This window comes from Echinops telfairi, unplaced genomic scaffold (genome assembly GCF_000313985.2).
Source record: "Echinops telfairi isolate 266 unplaced genomic scaffold, ASM31398v2 ScPeMD7_7400;HRSCAF=8409, whole genome shotgun sequence".
NCBI classification, from domain to species: Eukaryota; Metazoa; Chordata; class Mammalia; order Afrosoricida; family Tenrecidae; genus Echinops; species Echinops telfairi.
The window spans coordinates 20,545,446-20,565,134 of record NW_022111300.1 but is presented as its reverse complement, the minus strand read 5'-3'; the positions used below and the strand labels follow the sequence as shown (position 1 = coordinate 20,565,134).

The following is a 19,689-nucleotide window of genomic DNA, read 5'->3' as shown; positions in this document are numbered from 1 at the left end:
CACCGGCATGGCATCCCACATAGCATTGCTTCAGATCAAGGAACTCACTTCACAGCAAATACAGTGTGCCAATGGGCCCATGCACACAGAATCCACTACTCATATCATGTTCCTCATCATCCTGAAGGAGCTGGCTTGACAAAACGATGGAATGGCCTTCCAAAGACACAATTACAGTGCCAGCTAGGTGACAACAACTTGTGGGGCTGGGGCAATGTTCTCCAGGAGGTTGTATACGCTCTAAACCAGCAGCCAATATGTGATGCTGTGTCTCCAATAGCCAGGATTCATGGGTCCAGAAACCACGGGGTGGAAGCTGGAGTGGCACCACTCACTATTACTCCTAGTGATCCACGTGCAGCATTTTTGCTTTCTGTCCCAGCAACACTATGTGCTTCAGGCCTGGAGGTGCTGGTCCCGAAGGAATGAACTCTCGAACCTGGAATCACAACACGATCCCACTGAACTAGCAGCTGAGATGTTAAGTATAAATGTGATTTCATTAATGTCTGGAAATTATATATGGCTAAAGAATTGTGTACAGGTGCCAAGTTGGCAAGGGGTGGATTGTGATAGGTAGGCTTATTGTGCCAACCTGGCCAATAAGCACACGTGGGATTAATAAGATTGCAGTTTAATTGAAGGGCAAAGAGATAAATGGCTCGGCCAGACTCGTCTTTCCATCTCTTGCTCTCTGATGATCGGGCCAGTCTGTGGTAGGTAGTTCGCTGCATCAACTTGTGAGCTATACTACCTATGGGACACCCAACCTGTGAATCGTGTCGCTATAGTTTGAGGTTCCTTCGAGACTTGCTTCACCATAGTGCTGGTGTATACATCACTTGAGTTGGGGACTGTTGGGCCCTGTCATCTGGCTGACTGTTGGTGACCTGCCCTGCTGTTTGCTGCCTGTGGCCAGACTTCCTGTATTATCTTACAGAAGACTTGGCTGTCTGCTTCCTTGATTTGCACCCAGCAGCACTTGTGAGTTGAAGGACCTCCAGTATATTAACTATATCACAGAAGTGAGTTGAACTGAGCCTTCTGTACTGCTCTATGGGATAATTAGCTGTTTATTTCTCCATATTGTATATATCTATTCATATATATAATCATGTGTCCTGCTTTTGTTTTTCTAGAGAACCCTGTCTAACAGAGTCAACTTAATATCCCCTGTTGTAAAGGGCATTCCAAAGCACTGTTGAAAGATTTGATGATAGTTTCTGCTGTTGACAGAGATGGATTCTATTTAGTTGAGGCAATTTTTGTATCCAAGTTATTATATGTGAAATCTGGCTGTTGTTTTTGCCCTGTAATAGTTGATTTTTGTACCACTCAGGATTCAATTGAAGGTGACCAAACCCAAATCAAACTTTATTAAAAAAAAAAAAAAGATATAGGCATATGTGCTAATACAGTAATGAACAGTATAGGAGTTAATTTCAGTTGGGTCCATATGCTCAAATGATGTCATCAGAACTCCTACCCTATACCACTGACTAGATTAATGATACTAGTAGTAGAAATACCATGTGTCCCCTGTAGGTTAATTATATTATTTCTCAAGAAGCTGATAATGCTACCTCTAAAGTGAGCCAAGGAGATAGATAGATAGATTATAGATAGATAGATAGATATAGGTATAGATTCTGAGTACACACTTAATTGTGAGCCTTAATTTAAGAACAATAAGCTTTTGCAATATGGCCATGCTCAATACTTTATCTTCTGAAGTGATCATTGAAGATATGGGTGCAAGAGCAAAGTGTGGTCAAAAAAACCCAAACAAATTAACACCTGGCTAACAGGAAGAATCATCTTGGGGATCTTAAAGGCTTATCTTAAAAGAAGCAGCTATCTAAGTGAAGTGTCATCTAAGTCCACATGGACGAAGCATACCAGCCTTTTATGAGTCAAGGATCATAAATAATAAAATTTTAGATCACAGATGGGAATGGTATTAGACCTGAAATTCAGAATATCTGATTTGCAGAAGGCTATTGTTGACAATGCCAGAAGTCTATTTGCATGGATGCCAGGTAGACTAAGTCTCTGTTAAACTCCCTCAGATCATTGACTGGGATCTGAGCATATTTGTCATCAGAGAGCACTGGAGAAACGGACTGCTGCAGCTATAGTTAGATTAAAGTTTAACGTCTCACCACTTGTCTTCTCTCTGGATCCAGTTTCAACTTGTTTTAGTTTTTAATTATTATGTTTTTGCTTTTCTTTTTTAAGTTGATCTGTTTTATTTTGCCATAGCTAATGACTTTTTGCTTATTTTATTGTTTGTTCACTTGTACAGTTTTCCTTCATATGTAATCCAAGATAGGTAAACCTAAATTATTAACTCCTTATGGTTATGACAGGGGTGGTTGGGGGGAAACGGGCAGCTAATAACAATGGATGCAAGAATGAAGAGATTGATCTAAAATGGATGGCGGTGATGATTTCACAACCATTTTAAATATATTTAAACTGTTAAATTATATCATACATGATATGCCAATAACAATGGTTTTAAAAAGGACTCGTTCTACACTCAGTTTCTTGGATTCAACTTAATTTTAGTCTCCAGCAAGCTCGCTCTCTCTAGAAGTGAAATTGAGGTATATATGCCCAGGACTGGCTTTTTAACATCATAGAGAGAGAGGCAGTTTATGGATCACAAAGAAATATGAGATACTATGGTAGAGCTCATATTGGCCTGGGACACATCATAAACATTTATGAAAACTATCTTTATTAGCATTCATATTCTTTTATGCATTTATTTTTATACACTTAGAACCCACACTGATTCTGATATCTGACATTCTGATTATTTCTGATAACTTCCCTGGCCTCTGACACTCAAACCTCACGTAGATTTATCCACCAGTGATGAATGAATGGTCTCTACTTAACTTCTAGCTTTACGACCTCTCTTAATGTCTAAGGTTAACCCAGTCCGTTAAAGTTGCTACATACTAATTATGTCAAATATAATGTGGACATATTAATATCACTCTCAGTTCTGCTGTGACATTCAGTTATGCAGATGGAAAAGCTCCATGTAAATTTCAATACACCACATGAATATAAAACATTGTTAAATAGCTTCCAACCTAAACAAAGAACGTGTTTCCCGTTAGATTTGCTCAGGGTGTGCCGACCTAATATTTGAATAGCAGATTCACAGACAGATGTTAAATAATGACAGGGATTTAACATGTGTCATCTCAAAGACACTTCTCTTTTAAAAACTGGTGCCAAGACATAAAGTCTTAGAAATTAATTCCTTCTGATTATATTATTCATTTTAAGCACTGGCCTATTTTAAATGTGCACAGCATTGTTGCTGTGAGTTGCCATCTAATCATCTCCTACTCAGGGCAACACACCTGGTCAAATAGAGCCATGTGTTGCCATAAGGTCAAGTTCATGGTTGTGGCCTCTATTTTCAGTGCCTTCCAACCTAGAAGACTCATCTTTCAGAACGCACAACATTGCATTGTGATTAAAGGACTGATTTTCGAAAGTAGCTCACTCTGCTGTTCTTCCTAGCCTGTCTTAGTCTAGAAGCTCTACCCAAACCCGAGCACTATGGTATTTAAAAACTTACTTGTATTTGAAATACTTCCAGCATCATAGCAACGCAAAAGTAGCTGCAGCGTGACAAACTGACAAATGTATGGTGACGAGGTAGCACAAAATCGTGTTGGGACAATAGATTTCTAGCTTCCCAAGCTTTGTTAGCTTGAGGAAGAAGAAACATCTGCCTTTTTAAGTCAGATCCGTTCGCCATTAACAATGTGCTGAATGTATCACTTGGTACTTAGCTCAAATGTTCCTCTTGTCACCATGCCTCCAAAACGTCACTCCGAAGCAAGTGCTGGTATTGCATCAAAGAAAAAGAGAACAGCCGGGATTGAAGATACAATGGAAATAATCGTATGATTGGAAAGAGGTGAAATGCCATCAGTCATTGGCAAAGCAGTAGGCTGCAGGCTGTCCGCAATCAGAACCATTTTCAAAACTAAAGTGAGAATGATGACATATGTGAAAGAAAGGCTATGCATCAATGAAAGTACAATGATTGCAGAACAACTGGTTTAATTACTGAAATCGAACGGCTATTGGAAATTTGGTTATGTAATTACAATGTGTGTAATATGCCTGTTAGCATTCCGTGCAGGAAAAGGCTCAAAGTCTTTTCAATTATTGAAAGTTTCATGTGTAGCAAGTAAAAGTGATGGTGGTGAACAATTTGTTATGAATAAAGTTTGGTTGAATCATTTCAAATCCAGAAAATCATTTGATAAATGATAAATTGGAAAAATCATTTCAAATCATGTGAAAATCTAGAAATAGTTTATCGTGGCTGATGGAAACAAAGGCAGCACATGTATTGCAAGGCCATGTAGTGCGTCTTCTGCTAGGATTTGACACAAGGAGGAAGCATGCAATAGGGCCCTACTTGAGGATAGCAGCCAGCTTGATGCTTTGACCGTGGCCAGCCACCATCTTTAAGCAAGGCGTTAATACCTGTTCCCTATGAAATTCAGAAGCTGATATTTAAGGGATCTGGTTGCTTGTTAATATCGCCCTTGTTTCTATCAGTCATAGGAACTGTTCAAAGCCCTGTTTCAAAGCTAAAACCAGAAGCAAACTCCCTGACATCCAGGGCATTCTAACTCATGGTGATCCAATTTCAAAGTGAGGGCAACTTTACAAACATTAAAGTGAAAGACGTTCTACAAGTTCCCATGTACGTACTACACGTGGTTTTCTAGACAATGTGAAGAATGGTTTCTTTCATATTGTCTCCAGTACTGTATATTTTCATGCACAGATTCCATCTCATTAGTACAGACATCATATAGTTATTTTTATTACTGCTGTGTAATTATTAAATACTATAGGATTATGTTTAAGATGTTTTAATATATTGGGAAGTATCTCTTAGTATTCTATATGTATCAAAAAGTAAAATATATACTATACACTAAAACAAACATTTGATAATTGATGCAGAAGAAGCCCAAAATGCACTTTTTCCAATTGACCTAAAAAATTCGACTTGCACACTCAGGAATGAGTCTCCTTTGGAACCCAGGGACTGCCTACACAGTACTTAATGGACAAGTGAATCAAAATATCCATTCTTCATTTTTCTCATCTGTTTTTAGAATAATGATACCGTTAAACTGATGAAGTCCTAACACGTTTTCTATTTCCTGGACAGTGTGATTCTGTGACCATCTGCAAATTTTCTAAGGTCTGACCATTTTTAGAATATAGGTAATAAGTGGAGGTAGTAATTGCTACAGCACAGTAAGGTTCAATAGAATCTTCGACCGCGGTGATAGTGCTGCAGACGGCCATCACAAAAACCAAACAGATCCACGGCCAGTGAGTGGACTCTGCTTCATAGTGACCTATAGGATGGAGCAGAACTCTCCCTTTGGGTTTGCGACACTCTTTTTTTGTGGGAGCCGTGAGCCTCATCTTTCTCCAGTGGGAGGACGGATGACTTCAAAGGGCTTAGCTTGTGGTTAACAGCTCAAAGCGTAGCCTCCTCAGCCACCAGAGCTCCTTATGAGGCCCTAGACATGTGACCATTGTAACTGAAGACACCCTTTGAAACATGTCACCCATTTCTATGAACTTTGAGTAGCCACAACTCTAGAGCTACCAACTCATTTACATAGAGTTTGGGGGAAACTGTTGAAACTAACGATAGAGTACACACTTTGTGGTCTGGGGCAGTAAAGTCCGAGCTGAAACGTCCCTATTCTTTTCAGTCTCCTGCACATAGTTACTCAAGCTACGACTCTGGCAAAAATGAGAGCATCGACAGAGGTGCTGAGGACCTCTCCCTAGCCAGGGGCGACGAGGATGAAGAGGACCATGAAGACCACGAGGATTCTGAAAAGGCAAATGAGACAGATGGAGTGGAGGCTGAGCGGCTGAAGGCCTTTAATGTGAGTCCTTCCACCTTCCCGCCGGGAGCTTTCATTTTTGCCACTTCACTTTCATGTTGTTGCTTGTTGGTTACTGTGGATATTTTAGAGACATGTTTGTTTAATTTACAGAAGGATTTAAAAAGTACATGAAACACTCTTTGCCAACCAGACACCAGAATTGCTGTGTTTTGTTTAGAATTTTAAAGGCAAATGTGAGCTGAAATCTGGAGTTGTGTTGTGTGAGTATGCATGTTTACCAGTGGATGAAGGGGGCCTCAGCTTATCCATCAGAAGAGTATGCCCATCATCAGTTATTTTATTTTTTTATTTGCTTTTCCAGCTTACCTAATTATGCATGACCAAAGAGTCGATTGTTTTCTTCAGAGATTAGTCCACTGTGTAGTGTAACAATGTAGCAGTTTTATTTATCATTAATTGAGAATTTTATGGGCTGCTTGATTGTCACAGTCAAGTGTTACTTCCTGATTATTTTTCTACACAATAGTCTATTCTCTTCTGTCTGTCTGTCTCTCTGTTTTCCTCTCTAATTTTTATCCAACCCTGTAGAAAATCTTTAAATGAGTGTTTGCTTTAAATTCCTGGCTTTCCATTGCAACGTTCTCCAGTGCATAAACCAGAAAAGAATATTCTCCTAGCGGTAATCAAGACAGGAAGCTAGGAAGAGACGAGAGCGGCCCTCCAAACCCTTCTCCTCTGTCTCCCTCTTGCCAACAGATGTTTGTCAGGCTGTTTGTAGATGAAAACTTGGACCGAATGGTCCCAATCTCTAAGCAGCCCAAAGAAAAGATCCAGGCTATCATTGACTCATGCAGGCGACAATTCCCTGAGTATCAAGAACGTGCCAGAAAACGTATACGTACTTACCTCAAGTCCTGCAGGCGGATGAAACGAAGTGGTTTTGAGATGGTGAGTTTTGAACCAAAACACAGCCCTAGCTTCCATCAAAATCCCACCTGTAAACCATGACACTATTTTTTTTTTCATCTTAGTGTCTTTTTTTATTTTTTCCATAACGTCAGGGCAAAGGGGTTTTTCTTTTGTTTGTTTGCTCGTGCGCCCCCCCCCCATTTTCCTTTTCATCTTCCTGAAGTATTTATTCCCTTTGTTAATGGGAAAAGGAATATTTTGTGAGATCAGTGCACAGACAGGCTCACCTGGTACCATGTTCCAGAAAAGGAGGCTAACTTGAGCCAAAAAGAAAAAAGAAATCCGAGAACCAACAGCTCTTTCGTGTTTGCTTCCCCTCTGTGCTGCTTATGTGGGTCTGAGCTTAATCAAATCTTGGCCTGAAGTACTGGTTGTTGCTTAAAGCGGCATGTGAGAATGGATTCTTGGAATGAAAGGGAATGGATGGATCCGTCGAGGTCACAATCTACCCTGGTTACCAAACAGCAAACCAGGAAATATAGATCAGGGAGTGAATAGCCTCACGGGAAAAAGAAGCCTTTGTTGTACTTAGTTTGTTTATTTGTATATGCTTGTTGGGGTGGGGGTGGGGTACCAACATACATTTTCTTTTCAGATGGACCTTAAAAGGAATGAGATTTTGCTGATGTTCGATTGCTTTCTGGGGTGGGATTTCAGTTATCAATCCTTTTGAAATTTCATTCGATTTCATTCCGTCTGATTGTCATACCTAAAAGCAGTACATATATTTAGAATGCGTGCTTCTTTTTTCACTTATGTTGTTATGCATATTTAGAAATGTTCTGAAACCAGGCTTTCTACTTTTATCTAAACAAGATTCTATGAATGTCCAAAGTCTTAGGGTTTGTGACCTATGCCTGCCAAGGCCTTAGGGCATCAGGGTGTTGAGAAGGCTGGGTAGAGAGGAGAGGTTTCAGAGAGCATATCATATATGAGGAATCCTTTTGCAGATGCAAAAACCTGGGAAATAAATGACAAAAGTGACAAACTCACTGTCTATTAACAGCGTTTCTCCCTCGGCTTGTGAGAATGCCTTTGATATTTTTGAAAGGAGAAATGAGTGTTCATGAAAAGACAGGCAGTCTTCCCAGGTGGGTCCCAATGCAGACGCTCGCTCCAGAGAACCTAATTTTGAGTGCTGGATCTATTACTTTCTAGCTGTGTGACCTGACAAATCACTTATGCTGCCTGTGCTTGGGTTTGTGCCTCTAAAAACTGTAATAATGCCCCACTTAAGAAGCCCTGGGAATCCTGCCATCACGTGGAAGGCTCTGTAAGTCACACCTGGCACAAAGTCCGCACTCAGGAAAGCTTAACTCAGAAACTGCTACCTGCCCGTCACAAATTAGTTAGCCAATCATCTGGGGGCGGGGGGACTCTCTTCCTAATATGGGTGTGTTGTCCAGTTGCAGAAAACTCTATTTTCTTCCTTTTCAGGATAATTTCACTCTAGTGAGATCACTCATGGGGTACATAAAGCATTTTAAAAGAGACATGGAGTGGCTGTACTTGATCAAACTAAATTACGATGATGGAATTGATGTGGATAAAAGAGAATGAGAGACTGCTGGAAGGAAATGAAGCTCTTGTCTCCACTACTGAATGATTTAAAGATTCACAAGGGTTTTCTACCTTTGTTTTTTCCCCTCATCTGCACCATAGGACCCGGAATATCACACTTGCTGTAAACGCTCAAGGTCAGGATTACTTAGAAGATGAACTATAAGGCCAACTAAGTATATGCCTTCCAGAATAAAATGCAACATATATAGTTTCCTCTTAAAAACAAAAGAGTTAATAATCATGAATCAAGATTTTTATTTTTAACAGTATCGACACTACGATTTTTCCTTAATCATTTAATATAGTGATCCTTTACTTTGGTTAAAAAATCTTGTTTTTCATACTGTAAAATTTGTCCTTCTTTAACAGAAAAATATCATCTAACATAATTTAAATTTTCTAAGGAATATTTAAACCTGTTATGTTAAATACAATTTTATTATTTGGATTTCTTCCTTTCAATAAGCGATACTTGGCATTTATTAGGGTAATTAAAAAAGTATTGCTCCTAGAATTCTATTTCTAACACGCTTGAGTTTATTCCAAACAAAGCGTGTTTAAATATGCCTCTGTGACCATTGGTTGACCACAGACAAATTCTCTCTAATACACTCGCCTCAGTCTTGTTAGAGTGGCTGCTGAGAAAAGGGAAACTAAAAAGAGAGCTTTTCCTTCCATCAGTCTTTTAAGCAAGCTCAAAGCTAATGAAGCTAATTTAATAGGATGACTCATGGTGGGGGCTGAGGCTTGGATGAACAACGATGATTCAGAGACAAGGTTCGATCAAATTGGCCGCTTCCAAAGGAGATGTAGTAAGCCAGTCAAGCTCAAGGCTGAGAGGTCAGCTCAAACGTTGATGGAGATTTTTTTAACACCACCCCCCCCAAGATTTAATAGCAGAATTTCTTAAAGAGTGCACAACAATCATGGGGTATTGTTGTTGGGATGTTTAAGAAAATAGAATTCTGCTTTGGTGACATAAAGGACAGGAAAATTGCACCAAGGCAATGCACTTCCTTTTCTTGTCAAGGGTAACAGGAGCTGCTCTATGAGATTTCATTGCAAAACCCAACCGTTTATTATTCCCCTTCAGCCTCATTGTCCTCCCAGCCCCCCAAAAATCATTTACAAAGAACATAATTGAAGATCTTCACAGATACCAAAACTAGTTTTTATGCGGTATGAATCAAAGAGCCCAGGAATCTTAAGGGGACCTTTAGAGAAACGAAAACACTGCTTTCAGAAGTGTACAGACATACACAGTGCCGTCACCGTTGTACATTTTTGCTTAACGGTGGTTTCTATGGCCTGGTTGCGATGCTTCTTTATAGACTCTTGAAATTGATATAAGCCTTGTGGTGTGCATAGAGAACAGCAACAAGTCAGCAGATGCAATGGCAAAGATTTCTACAAATTATTCTTGAAGGGAACACATTGTATAAAAAGATACTTTACATTTAATAATTTTCATTCCTTGATTTGTTCATATGTTCAGAAGACATCAACATGCATGTAATTCCATAAATTAATGATAAATATAAAACATTTCTAAGTTCACTACCAACATGAGCACGTGTTTCCAGATGTTCACCATTTGGTGTGGAGACAAGTTGTGTGAAGGAAAATGCTTGGATGATCATGCAATATCTTGTATAAATCAATGTTAGATGATCATGCAATATCTCATATAAATCAATATTAGATGAATGCCATGAATGAAAATTGATATTGTAGTTTGGCCGTTTTCATTCTTATGAGGAGCTTCAAAATGTTTATGGAAACATTCCATTATCTTTCCATTCCACTTTCCCCTCGTATTTTTGAAGTCCCCTCAGATATTACTCAGCAGTGGAGCACTGTGAATAAAAATTAAAGCCACAATTTAGCGGACACGTGGAGAGTGGATCTGCTTGGTGGATTCCTTCATTGCTATGTGTGGAGTGCGGAGGAGGACTGTGTGTTGCTTGGAATGTTTTCTCTTCCCTTAAATCGACTGAAAAGGGTAGATCTATTAATTATAGCTAAATATTATATGAGAATATTCCTTTTCCACATAATTTAAATTTTCTATTTATGATAAAGTACGGGATTTTAAAATATTGAAGCGTTAATGGCAAGTAGTTTCACTGTGTTCTGATGTGTTTTATGGAAGAGGACATGAAGAAAATCTATCATCATTCTTATGTAATTGTTTGAAAATACTTATTATTTTGAAACACTTTGTAAGTCAAAAATTGTAATACAATTTAAAATTATAATTTTAATATAATTTAATATATTTAGTAGGTTTTTCTGTATTATAAAAGCAGCAATCAGTAAGCTTAGCTCTTGTGAGCTATTTTGAGTCTTTAAACTGGAAAAATCCTTAGATATAGAATAATACATAAAATGTGGAAGTACATGATTCCTACTTGCTTTGGTGAACAAATTCAGTTATTGAAACATAAGTGGAGTATGACAATATAAATTAGTACTACACTTGAGAGTCTTAGCATTCTCTATGACTAATTTTCTGCTGTTGTTAATGTAAAATCTATTCATATTTAATTGTTCTATACTTTCCCTAAACAATTTTTGTTCCAGCACACACTGTTAATTCTTCACTGAATGCTTACAGACATTAGAATATGGAGGAATTCATTGTTATTGTAATAGAGTTATCAAGACACTGTAGATCTTGATTGCTTAAATAGTCTAAATTTAGGTTTTTGATCAAATATATAAAACGTGACATAAAATAGCTATATTTGATGTTTTTCTAACTATTTTTTGCCAATTAATTGTTACTGATCATCTTAAAAAACACTCAGAGGGAGAGACTATAAAAGAGAGGGTTATATGAAAGAATAGTCCAATAAATTTGGACCAAAATATTGTGTTTTTCTTACATTTTAAGAACTCCGTAAGCTAAGTAGCAATTAAATTAATCCTTAGGTAAATATTTCAAGTTATTTAGTGATTCTTTCATGAGCCTTTACTCTCCCCTTACTCTAGATAGTTCTCTGAAGAACATTTGTTAATCATTCAGAAAAGAACTTACTTTCTGCGGCGTATCCTAATCTTAAATTCAATAGCACCTATAAACAAAGAGACCTTAAAAGCAAAACTTTATGCTGAGGTGAGGTTGACGCATACCTGAGTCCCTGTGTTATGTGACAGGAGTTCTATGTCTTGAGTTTGCACTGCTAGAGACGGTTCAGCACGCTGAATTGCTAGACTCTTCATCATTTAGTGCTCCGGAACCAAAAGGAAGCAAGAAAAAATTAAATCCACCAGATAGCTGACACGTGGACGTTTGATTTGCTTGATGAATTAACTTCATGGCTATTGAGCGTGGAGTGTGTGTCATTTGTGATGTTTTTATCTTACCTAGAATAGATTGAAATGCTACAGTGACACATGCTATTCATCCTTTAGCAAATATGGTATAAAAATGAATCAAATGTTTCTTTAAAATAAAAAAGTTAAAAGATAGATAATCCTTGTGTAATCATGATTAGTCACAGTGTCCTTCATTCAGTTTGAACACAACTATGCACATTCCTGGATTTGTGAATGATTTATTTAATTGATGCTAATTATCAAATGGATTTAGTTTGAATGCCCCACCCACTATTTGTACCAACCAACTCTTACCTTCATTCTAAAGCAGGGGGCCTCAAAAAGTTCATGGGGAAAAAAATCTCTTGTCTTTTAATGCTATTTTTCCATGAACTTTTTGAAGTCTTCATTGATGTCCTCTACAATCTCCCAGTAGGTATTCATGTAATTCTCTAAATTCCCAATAGACTCAATTTCTTTTTTAATACTCATCCATCTCATACCACTTGTCCAATAATTTTGATTCATGCCCTATTGGATGTGCTGTTGCTGTTCTATCTCTTTGTGTTTTGCACGGCTTCAGTGACCTGCATCTGTAGGTCATTTTAGCATAGGTTGAACATGATCCTAATCATCATTTTAAAAGGCTGCACAAGAAATATTAAACATTTCCAAGATTTCTCAAATAAATCCCTGCTACCACAAAGAAGGGCTGTTCCCATTTGCCCTCTATGACCCTCCTGTCCTTCTTCCCATACCATTCCAGGGCCTTCAGAACTTGCTCTCCTTTCTCATCATTTACTCCCTTGTCACTCATTGGCCTGCCAGCCACAAGGCCAGCAGGTGGAAACCCTCAGTTGCTCTGTGGGAGAAAGATGGGGCTTTTTACTTCCAGAATAAATGACAAGCTCAGACACCCACGGGGACAGTTCAACCCTGTCCTGCAGGGTCGCTATGAATTGGGCTTAACAATGGTAGTAAGTGGGTTTTGTATTTGTTGCTTTTCTGAAAGACATGAAAGTCTGGTGTCCTTTGCTTATAAAAAATTACTACTTTCAGAAAATGGTAGATGCCAGCCTCCTTTGGAACAAGCGGAGTTCGTCTTCCATGGTCCGGTTCCTTGGCAGAGCTTTGTGTACTAACACATCATATCTTTGAACATCCCATAGTCATTCCCATTCCAGTTCTTACCACTGTACTGGATTGGGTCTTATAAGACTATCTATCTTTGCTTCCGATGCAAAGATAATATTCTCCTTAACTTAATTGTACCTATGTTCTTTCTTTTTAAAAAATCATTTTATTGAGGGATCTTATAGCTCTTATCACAATCTATGCATGCATCCATTATGTCAGGCACATTTTTACATATGTTGCCATTATCATTTTCAAAACATTTTCTTTCTATTTGAGCCCTTGGTATCAGTTCATTCCCCCACCCCACCCACCTTTCCTCCCTCTTGATCCCTTGATAATTTATATTATCATTATTTTTTTCATGTCTTACAGTGACCGCTGACTCCCTTCACCCACTTTTCTGTTGTCCATCCCCCTGGGGGGGGGTGGGAGTTATATATCGATCATTGTGATTGGTTCCCCCTTCTCCTCTCCCCTTCCCCTTCCCCTCCTGGTACCACTACTCTCATTATTGGTCCTGAGGGGTTTATCTGTCCTGGATTCCTAGTGTTGTGAGCTCTTTTCTGTATCTCTGATCTAGAGATACTCTGATCTAGCCAGATTTGTAAGGTAGAACTGGGGTCATGACAGTGGGGAAGGGGAAGGAAGCATTAAAGAATGAGAGGACAGTTGTATGATTCATTGGTGCTATAATGCACCTTGACTAGCTCGTCTCTTCCTTGTGTCCCTTCTGTAAGGGGATGTCCAGATGGGCTTTGGGTCTCCATTCTACCTCCCCCCTCATTCACATCGATTTGATTTTTTGTTTTGGGTCTTGCTGTCTGAACCTGACCTCATTGACACCTCATGATCATACAGGCTGGTGTGCTTCTTCCATGTGGGCTTTGTTACTTCTTCGCTAGATGACCACTTGTTTATCTTCAAGCCTTTAAGACCTCAGATGCTATATCTTTTGATAGCCAGGTATCATCAGCTTTCTTTACCACATTCGCTTATATACCCATTTGTCTTTAGCGTTTGTGTCAGAAAGGTGAGCATCATGGAATGCCAGTTTAATAGAACAAAGTGTTCTTGCATTGAGGGAGTATTTGAGTGAGGCCCAATCTTCTGGAAATTGGTTACTACTTAACAAATAAGTATATGTACATAGATCTGTTTCCCTATCATTATATATAAATGTATTTACATACATAATGCCTGTCTTTAGACATCTATAAATGTCCTTTGCCTCCTAGTTCTTTACTCTCTTTATTTTTTCTTTCCTCTTGTCCCACTCTCTTTGCTCTCATTTGGGTTTTGGTATTCCCACGTGGCTACATTGCCCTTGAGCAATCCTCACCAGGCATCCTATGCCCTTCTCGCCATCAATTTTAGATCACTTGTTGTTCCCCTGTCCCTGGGTGAGTTGACTACCCCTCTTCCTTTCCCCAGTGCCCCACTGTCATATCCATTTTCTTGAGATTTATTTTCATCTCAACATATTTGGCTCACATATTTTGGACACATTATCAGGAAAGTCGAGCCTCTACAAAAGGACACCATGCCTGGTAAGGTGGAAGGTCAGCAATAAATAAGCAGATCCTCAACAAGGTGGATAGAAACAGTTGTTGCAACAATAGGCTCAAACATAACAACAATAATAAGGATACTGCAAGACTGGGCAATGTTCTGCTCTGTTGTACATAAAGTCATTATGAGCCATAACCGCTTCAATGGCACCGAACAACAACAAGCTCTGGGGGAGTCCCTCATACTTTGACTTTGGCTAAGTCCTTAGATGACCCTGTTCACTGCTCCTGATAGCTCATTTGCATATGAATCCCTCTATTCTCAATGTAAGATTCAAGTCTTCTACAAAGCTTTGGTAATCCATCCCAACTGTCAGCTGATGTAAATTCAATCCCAAACCACTGCTAGGTAAATTTATTGGTCTATCCACACTAAACTCTTTTTCTATCCACTATTCTTTCTCACCATTCTCTCCTCTAATGCATCATTTTACCTACAAAGCCTCCAGAAAATTTCCCATGACGTGCCTATACCTCCTAACAGTACTTGAGTACTACTATTACCCTCTAGGAGGCCTTTTGGTGCAGTAGTGAAGCACTCAGCTGCTGACCAAAAGGTTGGTGTTTCAAACCTCCTCTCACTATGTCAGAATTGACTTGAATTTTATTATTTTCATTTACACCCTGTGGTCACCTAGAATGAACTTTGACCCTCTTTCACACATTTAGCTTATAGCCTACAAGACATTGGATTCCATTTATTCTTACTTTGCTGTTTCCTGAATCAGGTCAATAATTTCCCATAGTATCTACTACATTTTATTCCATTCTTTCATATTTCCTATATATTCATATGCATAATCCCTTAAAATCAACTCCCTACTTCCATCTTATACTTTAGGCAGAGGCAGGTTTGGAGTTTGTGATGTTTGGTGCTCGTGAGCTTAGAATAATTGGGTCATCTTATTAAAACAAAGGTAAGAAGAATTAAAACAAAGGTAATAACAACAAACTAAATGGAAAAAGGAATATATGTTTTAGAGTTAGAAGAAATATTGTGCACATACATACAAAAACAAAACAAACAAAGAACATTGAAATCTTTGAGAGTCAGATCCGCTTCTTATCTTTTCAGGCTATTTTTATACTTACATAAATATGAAGGATGCACAGAAAATACCTATCGTGAAAAAAAGCTATGTACTGATTTCAATTTTAGCACCCAAATCAATCCAGACTAAGGTGTTATGTCTTCTCCCCTGCATAGAGTAACTGTACCTCGTTGCCACCGAGTCCATTCTGGTCATGACCTTCTAGACTAGGCTAGAACTGGTCCTGTGAGTGTCAGAGACTCTATTACTTCCTGGGCACAGAACATCTCTGCTTTCTCCCAGGGAGCACCTGCTGGTTATCTTGTGGTTAGCAGCCCAACAAATAACCATAACAGCCGTCATTCCCAACACTCAAGAACCCCATTGAATTGAAGGGCCCTGAGACCTAGGCCTTCATGGGCTTGTGATTCATCTGCCTTTGCTCTTGGAGTAGTCTTCTGAAGTTCTGGTTTCATATTACCAGACTTAATATCCCAGATCAAGTTTTAAATCCTTTAACTATAGGATATGTCCTTTGGAAGTTGAGAAGCGGAGGTTCAATTCTTGACTGAGTTCAATTTCTGAATAATCTCTGAGGTTCAACAGCCTCCGTTTTTCTAAAGGGCTGTAGGGTATGAGGGCCCTGCAGAAAGTCTGTGGAATTAAAAGTTAGTGAAATTTTCCCCTAAACTTTTAAAAGTCCTCTTCTAGATAATAATGTGTATCAAACAGCCTACAATTTAATCCCTCTGTAATATATCCTTTCCTCTAACATGTCCAGTTATTTTCTTTTACATATTAAGTCTTCAAATGGAACTATTACTCCCTTTTTCATTGTATTCTCTCCTGACCTATTAATTTTCCTCTAAATCAAGGATTATTAATAATATTTTCCATTATTTATTAAACGTAGGAAAATCAAAATGCAGCTAGATTGTAAATAGCCAGCCAACATAGTGATATTCACTATCCCACTACAAAAATTTAAAACCTTGAATAAAATTAAAAAGGTTTCTAAATAACTAGCTGCGTTTTAAAGAATGAAAAAGACATTCACAAGCAACAAAAATGAGCAGAAAACTAATAGCCAGAGTATAAGTCTTGAACCATGCAGATTATCAACCCAGAAGGAAGTGAAAGTGCAGGTAGCCTCAGCCATACCAAGGATGGGGTCTGAAGGACAACTCAAGTTCAGGAGATCTGCTTTTTGGTTGTGACCATGAAGGAGCATGAACTGAGAATTGTATATGAATCTGGGGCCCTGGATTGACTCCTTCTCCAGTAAACTAGAACTCCAGAAATAAAAATTGCAGGTAATTCAAGCAATCAAATTAAAGCCTTTCTAGCTGGTATAAATATAAAATAAGATTCATTCAAAGAGAAAATTAATGGAATATGCTGTGGTGTTCAATCAAGTTGATGGAGTTATGGAAATCATCCACAGAAAGAAAAAGGGAAGGAAAATATGAGAAATTGAAAAAACACTTTCAATGTAATAACTAGGGAGAGATCTAATGATACTCCAGAGGAATGATTTGAAACATTGAATGGTAATCAACATTCAAAGAGAATATGACTGTGAAATTTCCAAAACAGATCAAACCATGGATTTTTAAAATTGAGTAGAATTGAACAATATAAATTACAAACACAGTAATATTAAAAAAAAAACACCACTCCACATAAAAACCATACCTAGGTTCATTACACTAAATGTTGTTTGCCACAAAGAAATAACAGTTTATTTAAATGGAAAAACGAACTGAGCTCTTTTCTTATGCCCATAAGAATAAATGTCAGATGACAAATTCAAAATACTAAGAAAAAAGCTTAGAGACTGTTTAGCAAAAATTACTTTTAATCAGGAGTCCCTGGAAGGGACAGAAGGAGATTTCCTGAAGATTTTGGTGGTTTGAACTCACCCAGTTATGCCTGGAAATAGACCCTGGCATTCCACTCCCCAAAGTCCCAGCCCTGGAAATCCACAGTGACAGTGCTGTTCCGCACACAGGCGTCCCAAGAGAAACCTCAATAAGTTTGAGGGGGGAAAGGGAATCATGGACCTCCCCATTCTTCATTTTGTTTTCATTTCTCACCCCTCCCCATCTCTCTTTATCTTCCTCCTCACTCCCTTCCTGTAGCATCCAAAGTCTGCTTTGTTTGGTGTGAAAACCATTTTTCTTGTTTGTTTGTTTTTCTTTTATAATAGTGGTAATAGTGGTATCATCCAATATTTGTCTTTATGAGACTGACTAACTTTGCTGAGCAATGTCTTCCAAACCTGTCCATGTCGTGAAGTGTTTGATAGTTTGATCAAGTTCTTTTTAGAGATGCATAATATTCCATTGTTACGTATGTACCAAGGCATATTTCTCCCTTCCTCCTCCGGCGTCATTTTGGTTGTTTCCATCTTTTGGGATAGTCCTGTAATAAATATAGGTATGCATAGATCTGTTCGTGTCTTGTTCTATGTTTCTTTGGGTGGTATGCCAAATAGAGAGCTTGGTGTTTCTATTCCCATTTGCTTAAGGAAGTGCCACCCTGTTTTCCATTGCTGTTGCTGTTGGGGGCCGTCCAGTTGGCTCCGACCTGTAGGGATCCTATGCACAACAGATGGAAACACTACTCAGTCATGCGCCATCCTCACAATCACTCCTATATTTGAGCCCATTATTGCAGCCACTGTGCAAATCCACGTCCTTGTGTATCTTCCTCTTTTTTTGCTCCCCTCCTCTTTATGAACAACAGTGTCCTTCTCTGGGAACTGGTCTCTCCTGGCAACATGGCCAAAGTATGTAAGACAACATCTCACCATCCTTGCCTCTAAGAACTCAGCCATACTTCTTCCAAGATGAATTTGTTTGTCCAATGGTACTTCCAATATTCTTCTCCAGCATCACAATTCAAGTACATTTTTGTTCTTCAGTCTTCTTTATCATTCACATGCATATGAGGCAATGAAAATACCATGGCTTGGGTCAGATGACGCTTAGTCCGTAAAGTAACAGCCTAGCCTTTCAATACTCTAACGAGGTCTTGTGCCGCAGATTTACCTAATGAAACTCATCTTTTGATCTTTTTTTTCCCCATTTCAATTATTTTATTGTTAGATTGTTCCATTATTATTTTTTATGTGAAAGAGAAATAAAATACTGACCTACTAAATTTCTATGAATAAACAGGAAGAGATTAATATGATACAAATTATAATATAATTATTTGAATTATACATGATTACTTAATAGTAATATTCTATTTATTGTATAGGCAATAAATGTAATACTTTAAAATAAGTATATATTATATGAAAGCCAACCATCCATAAATCAAGTTAATAAGGTTACATATTTACTTATTCCTAGGCTTAGTTATATATCAATCAAACCATAAATATATATAATAGGTTTAATATATTGTTTTATAATTACATCAATATAAAAAAATCTCAAAATGATTTCTTTTATTTCTTATTGTGTATCTCAAATTGTTAAGTGTAAAACTGTTGTAACTTTTACCTAACCTAGATAATTTTAAAACAAAATACTATGTATTTACTTGCATTTATTTTATAATTTATCCTACATTTGATAATAAAAACACTTTGCCTGTACAATAAATAGAATGTTACTATTAAGTAATCATCTTTTGATTACTTGATTGCTGCTTCCATGAGCATGGGTTGTCGATTCAAGCTAGAAAAAAATCTTTGACAACTTCAAACTTTTCTTCATTCATCATGATGATACCTACTGGTCCAGCTGTGAAGATCTTGGTCTTCTTTACACCGAGTTGTCATCCACACTGAAGGCTGCATTTCTTGATCTTCGTTAGCAAGTGATTTAAGTCCTCCTCACTGTCAGCATGCAGAGTTGTGTTATCTGCATATTGCAGGTTGTTCATAAGCCTTTCTCCAATCCCGATGCATTCCTACAAACCATTCTTCATCGTATAATCCACCTTTTTTGATGATTTGCTCAGCATACAGATTGAATAATTATGGTGAGAGGGTGCAACCCTGATGCCCATCTTTCCTGATTTAAAATCAAATAGTTTCCTTTGTTCTGTTCACAAAACTGCCTAGATCTGTGCACAAGTTTTACACGAGAACAATGCAGTGTTCTGGAACTCCCATTCTTCTCAAGGTTATCGATAGTTCGTTGTGATCCACACAGT

The 19,689-nt window shown here is 38.1% G+C and overlaps 1 protein-coding gene across 4 annotated transcripts in view; it reads left to right on the top strand.

The window, feature by feature from the left end:
- The window catches only part of NOL4 (nucleolar protein 4), a 387,938-nt gene that overhangs the window by 283,937 nt on the left and 84,312 nt on the right, over positions 1-19,689 (top strand). For 2 of the 4 annotated variants that reach the window (XM_004702941.2, XM_030887307.2), the window contains 2 exons: positions 5,787-5,966; positions 6,684-6,875. In XM_004702941.2, the coding sequence (XP_004702998.1) occupies positions 5,787-5,966; positions 6,684-6,875 (372 nt within the window). The remainder of the gene's footprint in view (positions 1-5,786; positions 5,967-6,683; positions 6,876-19,689) is intronic. The other 2 variants (XM_004702942.2, XM_045296177.1) reach the window with 1 other exon arrangement.